Source organism: Populus nigra, chromosome 1 (assembly GCF_951802175.1).
Source record: "Populus nigra chromosome 1, ddPopNigr1.1, whole genome shotgun sequence".
NCBI lineage: Eukaryota > Viridiplantae > Streptophyta > Magnoliopsida > Malpighiales > Salicaceae > Populus > Populus nigra.
In genome coordinates this window covers 34928489-34941061 of record NC_084852.1, presented here as the reverse complement: position 1 = coordinate 34941061, position 12573 = coordinate 34928489, and the positions used below count along the sequence as shown (strand labels likewise).

The 12573-nt window shown below is 32.7% G+C and overlaps 3 protein-coding genes across 3 annotated transcripts; 1 reads left to right on the top strand and 2 right to left on the bottom strand.

Annotated features, from left to right (window-relative positions):
- Positions 1-538: 538 nt before the first annotated feature.
- On the bottom strand, positions 539-1294 carry LOC133700779 (late embryogenesis abundant protein 29-like). Its single transcript, XM_062124446.1, has 3 exons — positions 1235-1294; positions 970-1068; positions 539-694 (listed from the first exon to the last, which is right to left on the bottom strand). The coding sequence occupies exons 1-3, from the start codon at positions 1292-1294 to the stop codon at positions 539-541; spliced, it is 315 nt and encodes a 104-aa protein (XP_061980430.1).
- Positions 1295-4187: 2893 nt separating this feature from the next.
- LOC133688632 (late embryogenesis abundant protein 2) lies at positions 4188-5043 on the top strand. Its single transcript, XM_062108191.1, has 2 exons — positions 4188-4317; positions 4402-5043. Exons 1-2 carry the CDS (start codon positions 4264-4266, stop codon positions 4771-4773), a joined length of 426 nt encoding a protein of 141 aa, XP_061964175.1. The 5' UTR covers positions 4188-4263; the 3' UTR covers positions 4774-5043.
- Positions 5044-7448: 2405 nt separating this feature from the next.
- On the bottom strand, positions 7449-10913 carry LOC133691246 (uncharacterized). Its single transcript, XM_062111676.1, has 7 exons — positions 10574-10913; positions 10386-10490; positions 9267-9508; positions 8985-9067; positions 8617-8728; positions 8141-8215; positions 7449-8049 (listed from the first exon to the last, which is right to left on the bottom strand). The coding sequence occupies exons 1-7, from the start codon at positions 10833-10835 to the stop codon at positions 7867-7869; spliced, it is 1062 nt and encodes a 353-aa protein (XP_061967660.1). The 5' UTR covers positions 10836-10913; the 3' UTR covers positions 7449-7866.
- Between the last annotated feature and the right edge of the window lie 1660 nt (positions 10914-12573).

The window sequence follows — 12573 nt, the reverse complement described above, 5'->3', positions numbered from 1 at the left end:
GATTAATATTTAAAATTGAGTTTTAAAACAATAATACAAATAGAAATATATTATTTTTGAGAAGCGTGCAAGTTCTTAGGAAGGATTTTGATTTTTTCAATATTTGAAATTTCATAAGCTCTCAATTTTCTATATTTATTTTATCAATTCCAATATTTTTTTTTATAGGCTTGAGCATGCACTAGCCTGTGTGTTTATATATAAACCATCTTTAACCAATTATTTAAATTAACCTTATATAGGGCAACCTCTTAATATAAAGCGAAGACATCTCATTCAAATTGATGAACACGAATCAAGGAAAGATAATTTCCATGAATCAAAATTTATTACAATTGGAATGAAGAGGCATCATCTCATCACCCCCTTTTCTCTTTTTGACCCAAAGACGATTACATCTTAAATAAATCAGCAAGAACAAACGTAAAATCGCCTTCTCACAAAAGAGAGGCAGCAAAAATGTCGTAACAATAACTTAGGAGACCAAATTAAATACTGCTAAATCATAGCAAATCATGGTGTTCAACGTAGAAACACCTCAAATCCTAGTAGATGGGTTGCTTGGATTGCTTGGGTTGATTGGGTGGTTGAGGCTGCTGGTATTGGTGGTGGGGGTGTTCTCTGTGTTCATCCCCAGAGTGTTCTTCACTGCTTCAGCTGCTCCCTGAGCCATGTTCTTCACTTGCTCCCCGGTCTGCAAACAAATTAATACATTAATCGCATTATTCTTACGTACTCTTAAACTATAAAAATAATACAACTAATATTTGCCGAAACCATTCCAAATATAATCAAGGGCTCTCTCTTTTGGTTGTTTTTTGAAAGAAAAAGAGAGAGCTAGAGTAAACTGTAACAAAAACATGCTCTTGTACATTCGTGAATTGCTTGAATATGATTGTACTAATGATGGCTGTTGTGGTGATAAATAATAGCAGTATGAAAGCAGAAAACAGAACAAAGAAGTTATGCCTGATGAAGAAAGCTGGAAGCTTGGGCAGTATAGGAACTGTCTTGAGTGGATTGGTTAAGCCCTTCCTGGCACTGGTTCATAACATCATCCTTCTTCGCCTGTAAAGAAAAGTAGATTAAATAACGTAAAAATCAAGTACATTATGGTGTGTAAAACAAGGAGATTCTAGCTCGTATATATCTAATTAATAGAGATCATGAAGCATAACAGTTTTTAGCTATCATTCTTGTAAAAAATATGCACAAAAAGAAACCAGGAAGTCACCTGAGCTTGACCGGCTAGTTCGCCGGCGTTGTAAGTGATGTCATTACCTCTGCTATCCATAATTCCCTTTCTTTCTTACTTCTTTTAATGGATGATTTAGTAAAATGCAAATTGGTTGAAGAAATGAAGAGAATGGAGTGAAATTTATAGATAAAAAAAAGTGCACTTCCCTTGCCACGTAAAGTCCCCAAATCACATGGTCTTACAAACACGTGTCATGATATAACAGTTTGATTATGGGGCGTGGAATGTTTCAAAAGAATTTGCTCAGTCAATTGGGAGAAACCCTTGGCTTAGAGTACGGATAAAGCTCGGCTCTAGTGATTAAATTGGTATCTCTACACGACACTTAGGGGTGTTTAAATGCATTAATTATCTGACTAAATCATGGATTTTATAAATAATTAAGAGTGAATAAAAAAAATTAAGAAATGGATGTAACGGGTTTTGTGATGAGCGGGGCTTTTGAAAATCGATTAATTTGACTTAACTTGTATGTTTTATAATTTTTTTATTTATATTTGATAATTTATAAATTGAATATTTATTTTTATTTTATTTAAAAATATTTCAACTTTAAAGTTTTTATTAATGAATTTTCTATTAGATTTATTTAATGTGAGGGGAAAGTAAATTAAGATAACTAGAATTTAATGGTATTGTAAGATATAGAAATTAACAATAGAATTGTTATAACATCTATATTTTATGCTACAAGTCCATTTCTAAATAAAAACTAATAAAAATTGCACAATTCGTAAATATATGTAATATCCACAAGAAATTTAATCTAATCTAATATATCCAACCCATCTTAGATCCAAAACAAAACTAAATTAGTTGAGTTTAAAATTTATAAAATATAAAAAAATCAAATTAAATATAATTATAAACTCAAACCTCAACTAATAATTATATTCTAATACACTCAAATACCACGCCAAAATTCATCATGTGTCTTGTTAGATTATTTATCTAAAAAGAAGTGAGAATAAAATTTATGTTCTAATTTCTAACACATGATTTTAACTCAATATTGACTATTTAATTTGTCACTTGAACTAAAATGACGTGTAATTTAGTGGGATAATAAAATTGAAAGCTTGCAATCATCTAGGTGATGGTCTAGTTGTAAGAGTTTGGGACCAAGAGGTTTGTTTCCTCTGTGATTTTAGGTTCGAGTCTTGTGATTGCTCATATGACGGTTATCGGAGGCTTACATAGTCGTTAACTTCAGGACCCATGGAATTAGTGAAGGTACGTATAAGTTAGCTCGGATACCCACATTAAACTAAAAAAAAAAAACCGCTACCCTTTTCCTGCATGGCAGATGGCAACAAGAGGTGTTTGTAGGGATAATAACCATATCTTATGCAAGTCTGTCTTCAGTAATTCAAATAAAAATGAGCATGGAGCCAATTTTTTATTCATGGAGATGGAGGTAAGTAAAGGTGGATTAAATTGTTAATTTTACCTTAAGGGTATAATAATAAATACGGTATCATTTGAATTATATATATAATTTATTATATGTATTGAAAAAAATATGAATTAATTCACTTTTAAGAGATAAATCATGACTTATCATCCTTTTTTTTTTCAATTTGTTGAAAAAATTAAAACACTCCTGTATCATTGCGTGATTATTATCATCTCAAATTTTTATTCTCACACTAGTCTTTAAAAAAAAAACAAAAGGTTTTAGCGTACAAGTGGATTTATAGAGAATCATATCAAAGAGATATTAATTAAGAATTTTTCCTACAAAATGTATGAATTTTCTCGGAAAATGAGTATTAAGTGTTTTTCTTGGAATTATTTTCCTTTCACCAACAACTATTAAAAAATTAAGGTTCTTTCTAAACTTTAATTTGATTTGTTTTCAAGAGTTTCGAAAAAAACACAACTAATTGCATTTCATGAAAAGGGAGAGATTCCAAAAAAACAAAAAACTGATTAAACTGAAAAAACTAAAAAACAATAATAAAAAAACTGAATCGTGAAAAAAACCGATTAGAATTTTAAAAAAACTGACCGGTTCGGTTTGGTTTTATAAGCCTGAAACCGAAAAAACAAAAATGAACCCAAACTGAAAAAAACCGAGCCAAACCGGAAAAAAAAAACCAAACCGGTTTGAACCGGTTTTTGTTCTAAAAAACCAAACCGAACTGAAACCGGCCGGTTTGAACCGGGTTTTGTTCGGTTTTGATTTTTTTCTAAAAAAAATTTCAATTTAATTATTTTTTTTATAATAAAATGAGTTGAATTCAAGGTATTAAAATCATCAAATGATGCAGTGGATATATAGTTGGCTAGTCTCTCACTTTACACATTAATTTACACAGATTCTTAGAAAAATAAAATCAAACTGAAAATAATTATCTCTAAAAAAAATTAATTAAAAATACTATATTTTAGTTTTGACTTGGATTTAGATCAATATGAAAAAAAAGAAAAAATGATATTTGGAAAGAGAAATTATTTTTGGTGGAGAGAAAATAAATGATTTGTCTTTTGTTAGATATATTATATATGATGATAGTTTGATTTTTTTATCCGGTTTGAAAATTTATGTTGATCAGAAAGAAAAATGAAAATTTTTAAAATTAAATAAATAAATATAATTTTCAACGTCCCGGCGAAAAAAGAAAAAACTAATAAATTCTATACGCAAGCAAATCAAACAGCAATGGATAAAAACTTCAAAAGTGTAATCTGTTGACACGTTCGAATTGAATATGCTAAACGACCACGTACCACGTGCCACTACCTTACAGGCAGTGTCTTTTATAAAAAACATCAAGCCGACACATAAAGCAGGATTGCTCACAAACGCGAGGCACGTACCCTACAAGTGTCAGCAAAGAAGGACACGTGTGAGTCATACAGTAACCATCGTAAGGCTATAAAATTTCATGCAAACAAGAAGGGTTCACATTCACTGCAACTAAAGTTCGTTATACAGCTACATAAGAAAAAAAAAAAAACGAGGCTAGCCAGAGAATTATCATTCAATTCTCAAGAGCAAAATGGCATCTCATGAGCAGAGCTACAGAGCTGGTGAATCCCGTGGCCGAGCTGAGGTATATATATCATATGAGTTTATTTTTCGCATAAATGGCAGCAACTTTCCTGATTGATTGTTGATGTATTTATTGCCTGAACAGGAGAAGACTGGTAGAGTGACTGGTAGCATTAAGGAAAAGGCCAGGGAAGTCAAGGACAAGACATATGAAACAGCCCAACAAGCCAAAGAGAAGGCTGCACAGACGGCTCAAGAGGCCAGAGAAAAGACAGCAGAGACTACCGATTCTGCCAAGCAGAAGGCCCAGGAAGGCAAGGAGAACTCCAAGGGGGTTATGCAGCAAACTGGGGAGAAAGTGATGCAGATGGCTGAGAGCGCTAAGGATACTGTGAAGCAGACTTTGGGGATTGGTACTGGCCCTGGTGAGGATGAGGATATCTATGCTAGGAAAGATGAGACGGAAGAGCCTGCCGGTTATAAGCACACCACTATCTATAAGGAGACCAAATATTAGTGCTAAATGTACGAATAAGTGCATGGGATACATCCATAATTAGGTCTCCTTTGAATTATGTTTAGGTTTGGGCATGTTTTTTAAGTCCTTAATATCACCTTAGCCAGGCAAGCTGCTGGATATTGGGCTCCCTTTGGTTTTCTAAAGATCCCAAGTTTAGCAGCTTGGAAAGCTTCAAGTCCAAAAATAAAACAGTCAGTGTCTTCATGAAGGGATTCGTTGTGATTTTCACTTTGTTAGATCGATGAAGTAAAATCTTGTTTTCCCTCCCCTTGTTTTTTCGCTTTTGTATGATTTGGCTGATCTTGATCACATCGAGTTATCAAGCCAGGACTGACAGAAACTTTAACGATTAATCAATCATTAAGGGAAAAGAAAAGGAAGAAAAATTAAAAGCAGAAGCAGTAAACATTTACGTGAAAAATCGAGAGCCAGAATCATTGCCTAAAACCTTGTATATAGATATGTTGGTTCTGGTTCGAAGGCGTAAATGTTTACATGAGCCTTAAAAACCTTGGTAATTTACATAGGTTTTGTCCTCTAAATTTACCTTGTTATGCTGATTTTTGGACTCGCTCGTTTAGTTGACACTAGTTCTTTTTACCAGACTGGTAATCCGGGGCATTGAGCCCGTGATAATGCCTAAAATGAATGAAAAAAACCAATAAAATAACTAGTGTTTTTAAAGAATATAGGAAAATTTGAGAACTGTTGTTTACCTGACTAGATTTATTAAATCAAATTAATTTAATAATATGATTAAAAAATTAACAAAAATAAAAAGATTCAAGGTAATGCAAACTATTTTTAAAATTAGTTAAAAAAATCCTATAAAAAACAGCCAAAAAAATAATGGTGCTCAATCTTTAAATAAATCAAATGTTAAAAGATAAAATTAAAAAAACATGAGTTTAAAATATAAACAAATGAATATTTTCCTTGGGCTACTTCGCGGCTAGATATTTTTGTCTAATTTTTAAAAATGTTTTAAAAATTAGAGATGATCACATACTGCACAATATTTTTTAAAAATATTGAACAATTAATTTAATTTAACTCAAAAAATATTCTTTAAAAAGAAGATCAATATAACAAAGAACAACAAATAAAAAGAACTGGGATAACCCAAGTAATTTTTAAATCAGTGAAGATACTATATTAAAAATAAATAAATTATGGAGCCCAATATTAAATCAAATCAAATACTAAATGATAAAATTAAAAAACATGAGTTTTTTTATATAAAAAAAACTCGGGCGAATCTCCTAAGTATGGGTTACACTCTCAAGTTTGCAACCTTTTAAATCCTATACTCGGGATGAATCAAGAAGCTAATTCTAATATTGAAGGATAAAATAAAAAAAATATTGATTTAAAAAACTTGCCAGGAAGAAAAAAAACAACAATAAAAAAAATAAAAAGAATATGATATGTAAATATGATAAAGGAGGATGAAATCATTAAAAATTTTTTTAAAAAAACTATCCTAAATAAAGTAAATAGAATTCAAAAGAATGAGGGCCGAATCTGAAATAAAAAAATGATAATGGATAAAATCAAAAAATAAATTTAATTCTATAAATTAATTCAAATAAATAAAATAACAATTAAAAAAAAATCAAATCCTAAAAAAAAATAAATCAAAGGGTTAAAGTAAAATGTTACCAGGCTAAATACAAAAACCAAAAAAGAAAGAGAAAAAAAAAAAGAAGTCAATCTTAATAAACCCAAAAGTAATCTAGAAACATCTGCCATCTAGAAAGATAATTTTTGTTGTGATGAATCAAAAAACACCAAAAAAATCTATTTTTCCCTTCCATGAGTCATTGCACACGTTATTCGACTCACTTACTCGCGCATTCATGGAACATGCTGGGAGCTTTTCCTTTTCCTTTTTAATTTTTTAATTAAATTACCAAATTACCCCTTGATTCACATCATTATTGCACAAAAAACAATGTAAAATAACTAATATGCTACTAAAGTCAAGCTTAAGAATTTTTGGCTTCCGATGACAGAATAATTACACAGTGCATAGCAAAAAAACTGTTCAAAAAACCCCTAGTCTATAAATTTTTCTTTTTTGTAATTGCTTCTAAGAGCAACAAGTAATTTAATGGATAATTTTACCCTTCACGGCCAGTTCATTGGATTTTTTAGTGAAAGATAAAAACGTTAATTTAAGCACAGTAAACAAAGGCAAGTTTATAATGTTTTTCCCCATACCAAATAGGTTATGTTAAGCATGATTTTTCATGCTTTTGATCTAGTATTTTGTGCAGTTGAGGATTATACCCCCAGAACAAACACAAGATCTACCACTAAACAATCACACTTCCAAATTTCTCAAGCTAGAATTCTCATCTCCATCGAGGTGGAGATATCCGATTTTAGGGAAATTTCGTGGTCCTGAATATGTGAGCAAACTAACTGCTATTCGTAGGAATTCCATTGATTTTTAATGCCCAGGGATCGATAAAACAAAAGACCAAAATCCGCCTCTGCAAATTTCATGCAAGTAGAACCCAGGTATCAATTATTATTTTTTTTCCAATCAACGTCGACACTACGCTTGCAATGGACAGCTCTTGAGAAAGTAGACCGCTGGTGGACATGCGCTCTACCCAAAGCGACGACTCATCCTGTGCAACGAAAATATCAGTGATGCCAAGAAATTATCAAATCTAATTCCATTCAGTCTCTGATCTCTCTACTTGGGACTGCTATTTTCTTAATTTGCAAAAAGAAATCATATCTCACGAGTACATGAAACGATGTTGCAGTCTCTGTTTCTCTAAAATTTACTTGAAAAGGAGGAAATGCAACACTTTGGTGTGGTTTTCTCAAAATGTCAGCAAAAGGAAAACAATATTGAAAAGAGTCAAAGCCATACAAGCAAGGCTATGGTTATGCCTCGGGCCATCTAAGAGATTTCCCAAACATCTTTGTGCTCCCCAGGAAGTGAACTTACAGTAGTTACCTCTAAATCTGTCAAAGGATCCCCTGGACTGAAAGAAGAGATCGTCTTCACTGAAACTGATAGCCCTTAATCCTTATCAAAGCAGCAACCGAAATTGTGCTTGAATGACACTATCACTCACTCATGCCATCACTTCCTTCAATATCACTAAGTCCATCAAGTGCTTCCTCCTCCTTGCTACCTTGCTCGGTTTCCATGGCATCTTCAGATTCCTCTTCCTCCTCGTCACTTTCATCATTGTCCTCATAAATTACAGGAGTTATTGTTTGATTTTCATCCAATGCATCATCAACGACCTGTTTAAAGCAGAAAGAAAGAAACAAATCACATTATCAATAATTACAAGCTGCAAATTCACTAGCTGCATAATATCGCAAAAAAACATACCCCTGCATAGAAGATGTCTAAGCAACTTGACAATTGAAGTGCTGACTGGAAGGTTGCCACTCGGGATTCAATGAGCTGATAAACAATGACATACTTCAAATTAAAACTTTAAGAGGAATCATATAGCAATTATCCAATTTAAATTCACTAGAATATGTAATAACACAAGTATTACCACATCGAAAAGATGTGAGATACACCACAATCTAACAATTATAACCTCAGTAGATGAAACTCAAAACAACATCAGCAAAGACTAGTCTAATCTTAGCGATTAAATTTTTAAGGAAAACCAATATTATCTGATTGTCTCAACTATATTCCAAAAGACAAATTTGATATCCAGGGAAGGGCCAAAATGATAATAAAAAAGTTCATAAAGCATGAACAGACATGAATTTTAAGATGAAAAAGACTTTTTCGTTGCTATACATCACTCTTCAGAGTCTTTCCAAGGTGAGGTTCTCATTTTTCACCTGATATAAGGAATTCAAAGCAAGTAAAGAAGATTCCTGGGACATTATTCCAGTTGAATGTTGAAGAAGTAAACTTCTTAGCCAAGGAAGAGCACATGCCAAGATTGAACCCCTGTAACAAAATCACATTTCATAAGACCTCATGGAAAGATATGTTTGGGTTGAATTCAAATAGTACTTTTGCTTCTGCCTTTCAAGAATCCTGAGATTAAAAAGTGTTAAATGAAAATCCACATGCTATGGTTATTCAGGAAAAAAAAATTATTGCTGTTAGGTACAAATTTGAAAAAAAAAATCATGGACAGATAACGCAAACATGATCTGTCAGATTCACCAGACAAATCTTGATAAGACAAGTAATTGTCCACCTTGAGTGAATTATGGATTGAAGACTGTGTAAAAGCTTGAGAACATCAGATGGATTAAGCAGCGAGATTGAATTTGCAATAACCTGCAAACAGAAAATATTATGAGTTATTTACCGGTATATTTTGTTTCTTGATAAAAAAAGTACCAACTGAAAACAAATGTGAAAAGGAATGTGCTGTGCACAAGTTCATGGGAAGCATAATAGCAATTAATTTAGTACTAAAGTAAAACCTCCTTTAAGGAAAGTTCAGCATTAACAAATCTAAAGAAAAGAAAACAACCTTCTCATCTTGGGTGTATAAGCAATCTAAAAGAAGTGCACGATCATCAGCACGCAATGCTTGCTTAAGGAGAATGTTAACTGAATCAGCACTTGGTGGCTTTGCGCTAGGAGGTGATTCTTGCATCTCATGGCTGCTGCTTTTATCATCATCTTGTAAAGTTATACTAGCAAGTTTTTCACCCATGGTCGGCTCATTCACATCATGCTCAACAAGGACACCATCAGTGGCTTCACCATGATCTATATCAGAGGGGTGAATGTGTGAGCATATATAAACATTCAATATAGTAATAATCACAAAAGAAGAGTACCACCATAACAGGTGACATCTCAGAAAATCCAACACCACAAAAAATGGAGAATTACGCAATCAGTAGCTAGAAATTTGGGTCACAACACCACTCCTGGTAGTTCAAACTAAAATGATAAGACACTAGGAGGAGCCAAATGTAAGTATTTGACAATAATCGGTATCATCACACATGCAAGACTGCATGCGTGCGTGCATGCCTATATATATTAGGAGTGGGTTTGGTACCTGGTTTTTTGCTAAAAGTACATGATTGATAGCGACCAGTACAGTGATGGCAGAGTGATATCAGTTACAAGGCTAATTTCAATATTGGGATCAATAAGAAACTTGAGGACCTCATCCCACTATAATCCTCTTTCTCCAAATGTTCATTGTTGATTATTTAATTCTATTTAGTTTATGAAACTTGTTTTCTGTCAAAGGTAATTGCCCTCAAGGAAAAGTAACTATTCCTAATATTTTCTATCACTGGAAATCCTCTTTCTCCAATCAGATCCAAAATTTTTTTAAAAAAATGATCTTTCAGTAAAATGGCAGACATAAGCTGTATCATAGTAGGACTAAGGAGCAAACCGTTAGCTCGAACTGTATATTATCTGCTTTAATCAAGTTAATGAATACTTCAACTAAATCCAATTACATAAACAAGGGAAAAAACCCATCATCTTATCGAGTCAAAACATTTATCTTTCTAGTGCTAAACACAATGAGCCATGTATTGTGTGAGTTACGCAAATGAATTGGGACAATACAAACAAGGAGCAGTAACTATAATTAAAAAAAAAACTGTATGACAATCCATACCAGTATCAATTGTGTCTCCTGTGTCAGACGCAGCGCGTTTCTTCTTCTTTGTTTTTCTAGCTTTCGTAGAGGCAACTGGTGTTTCCGATTCTAGATTTTGGACATCTGCAACACAGTTTCCTCTTATTGTAATAATACCAGACACCAAGAATGAACGATCTTAAGCATGTCCTATCAAATGATGTTACCTAGCTGTTTTGATGGAGCATCAGCGTCATCAACCTGGAGCAGAGCAAGCTCGAGGGGTTTGCTTTTCTTCTTCTTGCGGATACTGAAGTCGGCAAGGGCTTGGCCATCTTCCAGCTGTTTTCCTGCGAAGACTAGGCGTTGTTGTTCGGGTGGAATGCCTTCCTCGTCTTTGATTTTTGCCTTTACATAGTCGATGGTGTCTGAAGACTCCATCTCCAATGTTAGGGTCTTTCCCGTTACCGTTTTCACCAAAACCTGCATCTTCCACCCGGTTTAAATGAACTGAGAGGCAACAGAAAAGGACCGAGGGTTTCTCCGGCTAGGGTTTTAAGTTCTAACCATGTCTCCATTTGAGGGGTTTTACAATACTTCGGAAAATCACACTTGGATCTTCTTTTTGTATAGGTTTGACAAATGAGCCCCTATAAAATTGATTTTATTAACTGTACTCTGTATTCGTCAAATTTAATCTAATTGGAATGAATCGTAATACTAAGAATAATATAGCCTCTACCAATAGGTTTAATTCCTGGAATTTTGATTACTTATTGGGTTGAATTTATAAAATAAGACGAATATAAAGTAAGTCTGATGAAATATGTTTTAAAGTGGCTTGCTTGCTGAATTGACACAAAAACGAGGACTACATTTGAGATGTTTTAACAATTCTCTTCATTACTTATTGGGTCAAGAATTGGGCCTGAAGCCAGGGATTCATATACACAAATACCTGGGCTGGGCTATACCGACTACACTTTTTCCTTCGGCCGAGGGTTCTTTTGCACCTGCACCGACCATTGATCGAAGCATCTGGTGACTTGCTGCTGTGTTATAAATACGAGGAAACGTAACATCTTGTCTGTGTCTCTCCCGAATCTTCAGGTGACATGACTTTCTCCGTTAATAGAACTGTGTCTCGAGCCTGTGTTTGATGTTGTAATAATTGTTTTTGTAATTTAAAAAATATTTTTAGTTAAGATTGGTTTAATATTTATATATATTTAGTTAAAATTATGATTGAAATTGAGGTTGAACAAAAAGTAATTTAATGTATTTAGTTAATAATACTTTTGAAATTAAGTTTATAAAATAATTTAAAAGGATATATATTAATATTGATGATTTTTAATTTAAATATTGTAGATTTAACTATTGTTATTATATCATTAAATAAAAAATAGTTTATATAAAATATTTTTCATTATTCCATTAAACTATCTACAATTTCATCATGTATGAAATATATCTGACAAGAATCTAACAAGGACTATAATTTTTTTGGTTTCTTAAGCGCGTGACAACATCAGGTAAAATATAATTAGGAACAAAATTGGAATTGCGATCAAATTCTACAAATACTACGTCATCAAGCTATCTCTGTCTAATTTATGTAATGTCGTTGAATAATATTAAACACTAGTTTTTCGAATAAAACATAATTCAAAAATTTAAAATAATTAAAATAATTTTTATTTTTTATTTTACTGAGTTGGACCTGATTCAATGCATGTTGAGCTTTGAACCGGACCCGATTCAGCCGGAACAGTGTAGCATGCTACAATTGTTCGGCGAACAGTATAGCATGTTAAACTGTTCAAGCTAATTGCACTGTTGATTAAACAGTGCAATCAATATGAACAATTTATCAACGTATATTGTTCATGTTAATTGTATTGTTTAGTAAATAGTGCAATTCGCCTGAACAGTATGTGAAAAGCAGAAATTCCTTGCTTTTTTTTTCCCTGCATTTCGAACGTTTCGGATGTAAAAATCATATAGGATCATAAACAGTATATCTCATTTTTATCTTTATCAAACGGTTTAAATCTACAATTTAATTAAAACGTAAACAAACAAACGGGCTCTAATGTTTGCCTGATTGCCTGATGAAAATCTGATCGCAGGTTCTTACGTATTTGATTGTTTGTTGCTTTTGATGTCATGTCTTTGTGAAATCCTCACGGGATTACAATTTTTCTTTTTTTTTTTTGTATCCGGG